The sequence below is a fragment of the Nerophis ophidion genome, linkage group LG01, assembly GCF_033978795.1.
Source record: "Nerophis ophidion isolate RoL-2023_Sa linkage group LG01, RoL_Noph_v1.0, whole genome shotgun sequence".
Classification (NCBI taxonomy): domain Eukaryota; kingdom Metazoa; phylum Chordata; class Actinopteri; order Syngnathiformes; family Syngnathidae; genus Nerophis; species Nerophis ophidion.
The window spans coordinates 4,889,594-4,902,096 of NC_084611.1; the positions used below are offsets into that span (position 1 = coordinate 4,889,594).

Here is a 12,503-nt window from a genome sequence, read left to right on the forward strand (position 1 = left end):
TGGCAACCTGCGCGGGAATAAAAGCAGGAGGGAGGAGGAGGGAAACAACAAAATGGCGTTTGGTGAAGAAGACGTTATTGTAGTTATTGCCGTGCGACGTCCCTATTCCCTGCACACAGGTACACATATATCGTTGGATTAAGCAAAGCGTGTAAATACATGTATGTATTCGGATACTTTAGTCTGAGCGTACGTTGGCGCTTCTTGTGCTAGCTCAGGTCGGCTAGTTAGCTTAGCTCGTTAGCGGCTAACAAAGAGAGGCGAAGGTCGCTTGGCAGTTAACAAGTGGGAGTGCAAAGTGTTGTGATCGTGACAAAATGCGCGAAAGAACGGCAGTAAAGCACGAGGAGGAAGTTTCTCCAACAAAAGATGAGAAGCAGCGACAACATGAAGGACTGGACGATGTTTGCAAGAAGCATCACTTTGTGTCGCACACAACAGGTTTGTTTACTTCTCACTCTCGCATGTTTACTCACTTTATATTTTTAATTATTAACACTCTTCCTAAATAGATTGTTGATAGGAAGACTAATTGTTTCGGCATTGCTTTGTTATACTGTTTATGAAAACAACACAGTATTTATGACTCTCTGTGTGTAACCTTGTGTATAACAGGGGTCACCAACCTTTTTGAAAGCAAGAGCTACTTCTTGGGTATTGATCAATGCGAAGGGCTACCAGTTTGATACACACTTATATAAATTGCCAGAAATAACCAATTTGCTAATACATTAATAAATACATCTATATAGATAAACAAATGGGTATTTCTGTCTGTCATTCCGTCTTACATTTTTTTTTCCTTTTACGGAAGTTTTTTTTGTAGAGAATAAATGATGAAAAAAACTTAATTGAACGGTTTAAAAGAGGAGAAAAGACCAAAAAAATAAAATAAATTTTGAAAAATAGTTTATCTTTAATTTCGACTCTTTAAAATTCAACCGAAAAATTAAAAAAAAAAAAAACTAGCTAATTCGAATCTTTTTGAAAAAATTAAAAAAGAATTTATGGAACATCATTAGTAATTTTTCCTGATTGAGATTAATTTTAGAATTTTGATGACATGTTTTAAATAGGTTAAAATCCAATCTGCACTTTGTTAGAATATATAACAAATTGGACCAATCTATATTTCTAACCAATCAATCAATCAATGTTTATTCATATAGCCCCAAATCACAAATGTCTCAAAGGACTGCACAAATCATTACGACTACGACATCCTCGGAAGAACCCACAAAAGGGCAAGGAAAACTCACACCCAGTGGGCAGGGAGAATTCACATCCAGTGGGACGCCAGTGACAATGCTGACTATGAGAAACCTTGAAGAGGACCTCAGATGTGGGCAACCCCCCCCCCCCCCAGGGGACCGAAAGCAATGGATGTCGAGCGGGTCTAACATAATACTGTGAAAGTTCAATCCATAATGGCTCCAACACAGCCGCGAGAGTTCAGTTCAAAGCGGATCCAAGACAGCAGCGAGAGTCCCGTCCACAGGAAACCATCCCAAGTGGAGGCGGATCAGCAGCGTAGAGATATCCCCAACCGATACACAGGCGAGCGGTCCATCCTGGGTCCCGACGAGCGGTCCAAAAACCAATATTTCTTCTAGATTTTCCAGAACAAAAATTTTAAAATAAATTCAAAAGACTTCGAAATAAGATTTAAATTTGATTCCACAGATTTTCTAGATTTGCCAGAATATTTTTATTTTATTTTAATCATAATAAGTTTGAAGAAATATTTTTTTACAAATATTCTTCGTGGAAAAAACAGAAGCTAAAATGAAGAATTAAATAAAAATGTATTTATTATTCTTTACAATAAAAAAAACGAACATTGATTTGAACTGTCAGGAAAGAAGAGGGAGGAATTTAAAAGATAAAAAGGTATACTGTATGTGTTGAAAAATCCTAAAATCATTTTTAAGGTTGTATTTTTTCACTGAAATTGTCTTTCTGAAAGTTATAAGAAGCAAAGTAAAAATAAAAAATGAATTAACAAGTGAAGACCAAGTCTTTAAAATATTTTCTTGGATTTTCAAATCCTATTTGAGTTTTGTCTCTCTTAGAATTTAAAATGTCGAGCAAAGCGAGACCAGCTTGCTAGTAAATAAATAAAATTTAAAAAATAGAGGCAGCTCACTGGTAAGTGCTGCTATTTGAGCTATTTTTAGAACAGGCCAGCGGGCTACTAATCTGGTCCTTACTGGCTACCTGGTGCCCGTAGGCACCGCGTTGGTGACCCCTGCTCTATAACATGTTTACACAAAACTTTTTTAACGCCCCCACGGCACATTTTAAAAATACTATGGGAAAAAATTAAAAACATAAAGGAGCAAACAGGTGAAATGTAACAAGAACATGTTGCAATGTTTACTCTAATAACGCAAAGCTGCCATGCAGGCTGTTTCTTTCTTTAAAGAAAAAAAAATAGTGAATCAAAATCAATTATAAATTATTGACCAAATCAAAGCTCCAATTACGTCACATTAAATATTCCACTTTTAGATATTTTGAGGGGCAAATGTTGGATATTTTGTGTTTGCCATATAAAAAACAGAGCTGTTTGGCCTAAAACGAACAAACAAAAAAAAAATTATAATTGACGGATAGATCTGAAGTTTATCTCGAAACCATTGTGTTAAAAGTAAACAGTAAAAAAAAAGTATAATTAATTTTTTAACACTTTAATGAGTAGAACCCTTTTGGATCAGTGTGTTTTGTCTTTAAGTGTCAATGCACAAAAAATAATAGTGAATTAAAATAAATGGTGTTGTTGACCTTTTTACGGCTCCAATTATTATATAATCTCAAATATTCCATCCATCCATCCATTTTCTACTGCTTATTCCCTTTTGGGGTCGCGGGAGGCGCTGGCGCCTATCTCAGCTACAATCGGGTGGAAGGCGGGGTACACCCTGGACAAGTCACCACCTCATCGCAGTCAAATATTCTACTTAAAAATTTTATTGGGTGAAAATATTGCATATTTTGTGTGTTGTTGTTTTTTTTCAATTAAAAAAACATGGTTTTCTTTGACAAAAAGAGCGTACAACTTAAATCTTTAAAAACTTCATATTGACAGATAGACTTAATGTTGATCTAAAGATTTAAAACTTGAATAATAATAAAAATAATAATACTGAATAATGACACATTTTTTTAACATTTTATTTTTACCAAAACCCTTTGGGGTCCAGGATCAAGCCTGAGTGGAGACCTAAATGTATATTTTTTATACATACATTGTATTGGTTTTTAAAATAAATGGCCCCCGCTTGCTTTGATTATTCAGTTTGCGGCCCTCGGTGGAAAAAGTTTGAACACCCCTGACTTACACATTTACCAAATATATTTTTGCCCAGTCACCACTGTCGCGAAAAAGAGGAAAAACAATGAATATTATATTGTTTAAAAAAACATGTTAGGAATGTTTTTAGATAGTTTTGGGGATATGTTTTTATTTCTATCATGGTAAAGACTATGATTGATTGATTGTAGGATAGGATAGGTCTTTATTGTCATTGCACAAGTACAACAAAACTTTGTTTTCAGCATGAACCTGTTCAAGATGAGACAAACAAACAATGAACATGGTTAGAGAACAGGAACGCTGATGGTTCGCCACAAGGCGCCCTGTTAAAGGGGAACATTATCACAATTTCAAAAGGGTTAAAAGCAATAAAAATCAGTTCCCAGTGGCTTGTTGTATATATTGAAATTTTTTTCAAAATTTTACCGGTCTCGGAATATCCCTAAATAAAGCTTTAAAGTGCCTTATTTTCGCTCTCTGCGAAGACACTGGCCATTTCCCTGTGACGTCACACAGTGCTGCCAATGTAAACAAACAATGGGAATACCACAGCAACATATAGCGACATTAGCTCGGATTCAAACTCGGATTTCAGCGACTTAAGCGATTCAACAGATTACGCATGTATTGAAACAGATAGTTGGAGTATGAAAGTATTGAATAAGAAACTGAAGCTATTGAGCGAATAGCTATTGACGCTATTCATAGCCATAGCATTGCCGAATAGCTGCGTTAGCATCGCCGGTAAAATGTGCGGACCAAACGATCAGGACTTTCGCATCTTGTGACACTGGAGCAACTTAAATCCATCGATTGGTAAGTGTTTGTTTCGCATTAAATGTGGGTGGAAGGAAACGTAATATAGTTGCAAATGCATCTGCAGGTTATCCATACATCTCTGTGCCATGTCTGCCTTAGCATCACCGGTAAAATGTGGAGACACTCTGGCACATTCAATGGGGGTCTGGCGGCCGATTTCTTGCCACTTTGGCATCTTGGGGCCAGTGGTGCAACTTGAATCCCTCCCTGTTAGTGTTGTTACACCCTCCGACAACACACCGACGAGGCATGATGTCTCCAAGGTTCCAAAAAATAGTCAAAAAAACGGAAAATAACAGAGCTGAGACCCGGTGTTTATAATGTGTTGAAAATGAAAATGGTGGGTGTGTTACCTCGGCGACGTCACATTCTGACGTCATCGCCTCCAGCGCGATAAACAGAAAGGCGTTTAATTCACCAAAATTCACCCATTTAGAGTTCGGAAATCGGTTAAAAAAATAGATGGTCTTTTTTCTGCACCATCAAGGTATATATTGACGCTTACATAGGTCTGCTGATAATGTTCCCCTTTAAAGATGGGAAAAATGTCAACGCTGGGGAAGGATGAGTAAACAAAAATACAACCGAGGCTCCACTACTGCTTAGTTTCTGTTATTATATTCTTATTTTAATGTTATATTTTTATTCCCGTTGTTGCTTTTTATTTTTATTCTGATTGTAATATTTTTCTATTTTGTTTCCATTTATACCCCCATTATATACTTTTTACTTTTTAAATTGATCTCAACTCTGTACACTGCTGCTGGAATTTTGATCAATAAAGTACTATCTATCTATCTATCTATCTATCTATCTATCTATCTATCTATCTATCTATCTATCTATCTATCTATCTATCTATCTATCTATCTATCTATCTATCTATCTATCTATCTATCTATCTATCTATCTATCCATCTATCTACCTACCTTAGGACTAACTCCTAAGGGGGCCCAGTCTGGAGTGGAAAAAAACACCATAGCAAAGCACATATACTAATTACAACGTACATCTCCAGATATCTAGCAACAGAGGGGAGGGAGTTGGGCGTCATGGTGGTAGGCCGCAGCTCTCAGGCGCTGCCCGTCCATCCATCACTCCTATGGGATTTGCATCAAGGGCGTTTGATTTGGGGGTGGGGTATGTGTGTGTGGCGTATATTTTAGTGTGGATGCATGTGTGTGTGAGCCTGTCGCGTGTCTCTGTTCCGCGGCCTTGATGTCGTGCAGCCGATAGTCAGTCCAAAGTCAACAACAGGTGTGTCTCTATGAGAGACAAGAAGGGAGTTTGTTGTGTCTTTGCTGCACTGTGACTGTGACTCGCAGGCATGCAATGAGCAAATATGCCTAATTAGCTCTCCAACAAGTCGATTACAGCACGTTGGATTTGAGGGTGGGGTATGTGTGTGTGTGGCGTATATTTTAGTGTGGATGCATGTGTGTGTGAGCCTGTCGCGTGTCTCTGTTCCGCGGCCTTGATGTCGTGCAGCCGATAGTCAGTCCAAAGTCAACAACAGGTGTGTCTCTATGAGAGACAAGAAGGGAGTTTGTTGTGTCTTTGCTGCACTGTGACTGTGACTCGCAGGCATGCAATGAGCAAATATGCCTAATTAGCTCTCCAACAAGTCGATTACAGCACGTTGGATTTGAGGGTGGGGTATGTGTGTGTGTGGCGTATATTTTAGGGTGGATGCATGTGTGTGTGAGCCTGTCCCGTGTCTCTGTTCCGCGGCCTTGATGTCGTGCAGCCGATAGTCAGTCCAAAGTCAGCAACAGGTGTGTGTCCCATGAGCGACAAGAAGGGAGTTTGTTGTGTCTTCGCCGCACTGTGATTGTGACTCGCAGGCATGCAATGAGCAAATATGCTTAATTAGCTCTCCAACAAGTCGATTACAGAAAAAAAAGCGCACTTTTGTGCACTCACTCGCGCACGGTTTAAAACGTTTGGTGGACAAAATGAGAGAAGGGATTGGAAGATTTTACATGTAAACAAACTGTTGCGTCACTATGGTGGGTTCACAAACTGCCAAAATTAGTAGGACAAAACAAAAAATATATTTTCCCCCATCTTTTTCCATTTTCAATCCTTTTTCTAAAATGCTCCAAGGAGCCACTAGGGCGGCACTAAAGACCCCCGACCTAATACAAACCCCAACAACCAAATTTCAAAGCCCTATTTGTCTACTCACTAAACTGTTTTTGAAGCGCTTTTAGTGGCTGGTACAAAATAATCTCCTTCCCATGTTTTTTACTGGTTGTTTAGTAAGACACTTTTAACCCAACACATCTCATTGTCTTAATAGTGTCAGTCGAAAGCTACTTTTACTTACTTACTTATTTACACAACAGATGTCCAGCAGCCCCCTCGTTTTAAAGAGGAAGATCCACATTCTCTTACGGTGAAAGAGAAAAAGGAGGAACCACAGCCCGCCCACATTAAAGAGGAAGAGGAGGAGCTCTGGATCGCTCAGGAGGGAGAGCGTCTTCTCGGGCAGGAGGAGGATGATCTCACCAAGTTTCCACTGACTGGTGTCCCTGTGAAGACTGAAGAGCGTGAAGAAAAACCACCTGTGTCCTCACAGCTTCATCCTACTCCAAGTAAGCAGAACATTCAGGTATCATCTAAAACAATGTTGCTTTTTATCTCCACATTCACTAACGTAAGAGCTAAATGAGCGATGCTGCGATATATGCTGCTGAAAAATGGCAAATAAACAGCAAAAATTGTGAAAGAATGAAACAATTATTGATATAATTACTGAGACACCCAATGACTAGTGGACAAAAAAAACATTCTCTGCAGCATCCAAACTCTGTTTTAATTAGAGATGTCCGATAATATCAGACTGCAGATATTATCGGCCGATAAATGCTTTAAAATGTAGTATAGGAAATTATCAGTATCGGTTTCACAAAGTAGAATTCATGACTTTTTAAAACGCCGCTGTGTGCACAGACGTAGGGAGAAGTCCAGAGCGCCAATAAACCTTAAAGGCACTGCCTTTGTGTGCCGGCCCAATCACATAATACCCACGGCTTTTCACACACACAAGGGAATGCAAGGCATACTTGGTCAACAGCCATACATGTCACACTGAGGGTGGCCTTATAAACCACTTTAACACTGTTACAAATATGCGCCACACTGTGAACCCACACCAAACAAGAATGACAAACACATTTCGGGAGAAGATCCGCACCGTAACACAATATAAACACAACACAACAAATACCCAGAACCCCTTGCAGCACTAATTCTTCTGAGACTACATTACACACAACGCCGCCCACCTCATCCTCTTCATGCTCTCTGAGGGAGAGCGTGTCCAAAATTCCAAGCTGCTGTTTTGAGGCATGTTTAAAAAAAATAGTCCACTTTGTAATGATAAATATGGCGGAGCCATGTTGACATTTTTTTCCATAACTTGAGTTGATTTATTTTGGAAAACTTTGTTACATTGTTTAATGCATCCAGTGGGGCATCACAACAAAATGAGGCATAATAATGTGTTCATTTTAATTTTTCTGAAGGAATCCATACAGTACTATCTGTCTATCTGTCTATCTGTCTATCTGTCTATCTGTCTATCTGTCTATCTGTCTATCTGTCTATCTGTCTATCTGTCTATCTGTCTATCCATTAGGGCTGCGAATCTTTGTGTGTCCCACGATTCGATTCAATATCAATTCTTGGGTCGCGATTCGATTATAAATCGATTTTTTTCGATTCAACGCGATTCTCGATCCAAAAACGATATTTTTCCAATTCAAAAGGATTCTGTATTCATTCAATAGATTTCAGCAGGATCTACCCCAGTCTGATGACATGCTAGCAGAGTAGTAGATTTAAAAAAAAAAAAAAGAGCTTTTATAATTGTAAAGGACAATGTTTTATCAACTGATTGCAATAATGTAAATTTGTTTTAACTATTAAACAAACCAAAAATAAGACTTATTTTATCTTTGTGAAAACATTGGACACAGTGTGTTGTCAAGCTTATGAGATGCGATGTTAGCCACTGTGACACTATTGTTCTTTTTTATTTTTATAAATGTCTAATGATAATGTCAATGAGGGATTTTTAATCACTGCTATGCTGAAATGATAACTAATATTGATACTGTTGTTGATAATATTCATTTTTGTTTCACTACTTTTGGTTTGTTCTGTGTGGTGTTTGTGTCTCCTCTCAATTGCTCTGTTTATTGCAGTTCTGAGTGTTGCTGGGTCAGGTCTGGTTTTGGAATTGGATTGCATTGTTATGGTATTGCTGTGTATTTTGTTGGATTGATTTAAAAAAAAAAATTGATTAAAAAAAAGAGACTTCTGAATCGCACAACGTGAGAATCGCGATTCAAATTCGAATCGATTTTTTTCCCACACTCCTATCTATCTATCTATTCTACGACTGTATGTATCGGTATCGGTTGATATCAGAATTAGTATTTAAGAGTTGGACAATTTCGAAATATTGGATATCGGCCAAAAAGCCATTATCGGACATCTCTAGTGTTTTTTGTTGTTGTTTTTGTTTTACTTTTGCAGCCGTATTTATAAATGGCTGGTTACATCAGCTCTGCTCTTTTGCTGTCTTTAACGTTCCTTTGTTTTCTTTGATGTTTCCCTCTTACACACATGTTTATGTGTGCTATGGCTATGAGGGATTTTTCCCCTTAACCTCAGTCTGGATTCCTTCTGCAGGGGCCCAAGCTCAGACTGAATTTTTTTTTTTTTTTTTTTTGGCACTTCCTCCGGCGTTTTCTCACCTTTTTTGTAAGGGGCGCTGGAAGTTGGCAGACCCGTCAGCGATCCTGTTCTGTCTCCCTGTAATAATTGATCCTGTCCTGTCTCCTTGTAATGTTTGACCCTGTCCTGTCTCCTTGTAATGTTTGATCCTGTTTTGTCTCCTTGTAATGTTCGATTATGGTATGTCTCCCTGTAATGTTTGATCCTGTTCTGTCTCCCTGTAATGTTTGATCCTGTTCTGTCCCCCTGTAATGTTTGATCCTGTTTTGTCTCCCTGTAATGTTTGATCCTGTTTTGTCTCCCTGTAATGTTTGATCCTGTTTTGTCTCCCTGTAATGTTTGATCCTGTTTTATCTCCCTGTAATCATTTATCCTGTTCTGTCTCCCTGTAATGTTTGTCTGCTCTTGAATGGGATTGTGATGAAAATATAAATTTCCCCTCAGGGGATTATTCAAGTATTTCTGATTCTGAATCTGATTTTAAAGCATATGTTTTGTCTTCTTGTGTCCTGCAGACGTCTGTGAAGAACATTTTCTCCCTGAGCAGCAGGAGTGGGCTTTAATTACGGAGCAGAAGGAGCCACAGCCCCAAGTCATTAAAGAGGAAGAGGATAGGTCCCAGGCAGCCTCTATCAAGGAGGAAGATGAGGATCACGGCATCAGTGAAGAAGTGGAGGAAGTTGATGTCACTCAATTCCCATTGACTGTCATTGTGAAGAGTGAATATGATGAGGTCAAAGCTGAAAGTGAGGCGGAGCCTCCAAGGAGCAGCTCAAGTCAACACATGGCAACAGAAGCCGAGGGAAACCACTGTGGAGGATCACCAGCAGACACGTTCTTAGCTCCACTATCAAATATGGACGACACGATGTCACACTCTCATGATGCAGACTCTAAAGCTGAGAAGACGCACTTGAAATGCCCTCACTGTGACAAAACCTTTAGCTACAGATGCAGTCTGAAAGTACACACCAGAATACACACGGGCGCCAAACCCTTTTCCTGTTCAATCTGTGGCAAAGGTTTCATACAGAACACTAATCTGAAAATACACATGAGAACACACACGGGGGAAAAAACATTCGCCTGCTCGTTTTGTTGTAAAAAATTCTCTCTGAAGCAAAATTTGATACGACACATGCGAGTGCACACCGGCGACAAACCCTTTCCGTGTTCGATCTGTGGCAAATGCTTCATACAAAATAGCGATTTGAAAGTACACATGAAAACACACACTGGAGAAAAGACGTTCACGTGCCCGGTTTGTAGTAAAGGATTTTCTCGGAAGCAAAATTTGATGAGACACACAAGAACGCACGATTGTGAAGAAACTTTTGTCGGTTGAGTCCGGAGTAAACGTTTTTGTCTGGTTCAAACAGCGAACTATCTATTAAACAAGACAAGAAGCAAAGGAATCAAACAGAGACAGGATTTAATTTAGCGCATGAGGAGAAAGGTCTGGGGCTGCACACTCAGCTACAGCCTCCCACCACGCTCCTTCTTTATTTCTGCATTTTCTGATTACGTTACGCAGCTGCTCCTAAGGAGAGGGGGTTCAAAAACAATTAAAAAAAAGGTGCTTGGAGCGCTGTCAGGTTTTCCCCCTGTAGCAGCCCAGTATATCAAAGAAACTGACACCTCCACGTCACATTCCATCGCACACAGTGGAGCTTTACAAGCCTTTTGCTTGATAAGATCAAAGTCAACTTCTGTCTTCTCTCGACCTGAAGTCATGGGAACACAAAGTTGTGTGATAACTTATATACAATTACTCTGACAGTTTTGCCCAAAATCCAAATCTGAAATGGTACACTGGGGGAAAAATCCTATTCCTGTTCAGGCTCCATCAAAAATGTTTGTCAACAATCAAATCTTGTAACACACGTGCGAATACACAATGGAAATAAACACTGTTGGGAAAGTGTTGAGTTGCAATTTGTGTGGTGAAAGATTCTCCTATGATGTTAACTTTTTAACATCATTGTGTGTGCAACCCAATATTATTTTGCTCCTATAACAGAGGTCCATCATGAGCCCCCAGTGGATAGTGGAGGGTGTGTCAGTCGATCGCCAGCCAAGCTAGTAATCACTTTCGTAACTTGATTGACGTTCACGACACCCCAGGGTCTTGTGAGATTATTAAGAAAAAATGACCGACAAGAAGGCGAGAAACTTTTCATTTTGACAGACTATTGCGCCGTACCTGCCGTCAAAACTCTAAAGACGGACTGCACAGTTCCTGTATTCACAATAAAACCGCAGTTTCTTCCTGCCTGTGCTAACAAAACAAGAGTCTCAGAAAGCTGCCGCGCACGAGCTAGCCAGCTATGGGGTTTTGCCGCCAATGTATTTCTTGTAAAGTGTTAAAAAAGGAGTATGGAAGCTGGACACATAGGATGGCAACAGGCAACCACTTTCATGTGGTGTTGGACAGAAAAGAAGGCTTTTTTTCTCCATTTGAAAATGTGGACGTTATTGTCAGGTTCAAACACTGATGACATCTATTAAACAAGACAAGAAGCAAGGAATTAAACAGAGACAGAATTAAATTTGACTCAATTGAGGAGAGACGTCTAGGCTGTACTCTTTGTACAGTCTCACCACGCTCTGACGAAAGATTGTACACCTCTTTTATTTGGACGTTCCCTCAGCTGTTTCTAAGGGAGGGGGGTCGTCAACAGCCATCACCTTTGATTACAAAACAGTTCAAAGAAAAGGTCGTCTGGAGGGGCTGCTTCCTCTCTGCTTTGTACTTCTCGGGTCAAGACCAAATCTTTCTGTGGATTACAATACATCAAAGATACAGAACACCTTCATGTTGCTTCCCATCCTACACGGTGGAGTTTTACAAGCCTTCTTGGTAGGATCAAAGACAGCTTTTGTTCTCTCGCCGGGAACTCATGGCAACACAATGTTTTGTGATAACTTACATACAATTATTCTGAAAGTTATCACCACTACTGTCTGATTCCAATCCATGCAAGTCATCACAATCAGCTAATACACCAACTTATATTCTTGTATTCAATGAAGGAATGTTAAACATGCTTGTATTATCATTAAACACATTTAAATAGTTAACAAAAACCTCGCTTTCATAAATAACTACATATAAATGATATACTGTATATGAATGATGACTTGGTCAATTGAAAAGTGGCTCGCACCGTTATTCTAAAACATTTATAAAGTACATGTTTTCAGTGTTTATTTCAGTTAAGTACACATGAGCTAATATAAGCTGTTTTTTCCTACTTATTTTTAGACTTGTAGGAATGTTGTATTGTGAATATGTGACACACATACACTGTATCAGTATGAATGTTGGAAATACACTAAAGAGGAGTCATTTTGAACCAAATGTCACCCTGTCAACTAAATAAAGAACATTTCAGCCTTTTCGGATTATGTTCAAATCTTTTCGTGTATGACAGAAATGCAACGCAAAGTGCTTTGCAGACCTAAAAACAACACGCAGGTGACTCAGATCCCCATAATCACACACATGCGCACCTATATGAACAAATGAATGCATGGTTGAGTACAGAGGAGCCAGGGGAGTGAACACTATCACAAGAGCCACCTGCACCAAGAGGTCATTAGACCATGGACCCCTCTGAG

The 12,503-nt window shown here is 39.2% G+C and overlaps 1 protein-coding gene across 3 annotated transcripts; it reads left to right on the forward strand.

The window, feature by feature from the left end:
• The first annotated feature begins 5 nt into the window (after positions 1-5).
• LOC133549500 (zinc finger protein 568-like) lies at positions 6-12,281 on the forward strand. Of its 3 annotated transcripts, none has more exons than XM_061894985.1 (3): positions 6-441; positions 6,485-6,750; positions 9,398-12,281. In XM_061894985.1, exons 1-3 carry the CDS (start codon positions 318-320, stop codon positions 9,443-9,445), a joined length of 438 nt encoding a protein of 145 aa, XP_061750969.1. In that variant the 5' UTR covers positions 6-317; the 3' UTR covers positions 9,446-12,281. The 3 variants fall into 3 exon arrangements, with proteins under 3 accessions (XP_061750969.1, XP_061750951.1, XP_061750959.1); XM_061894967.1 differs by having other exon boundaries at positions 7-441; positions 6,485-6,733; XM_061894975.1 differs by having other exon boundaries at positions 21-119; positions 6,485-6,733.
• Positions 12,282-12,503: the final 222 nt, after the last annotated feature.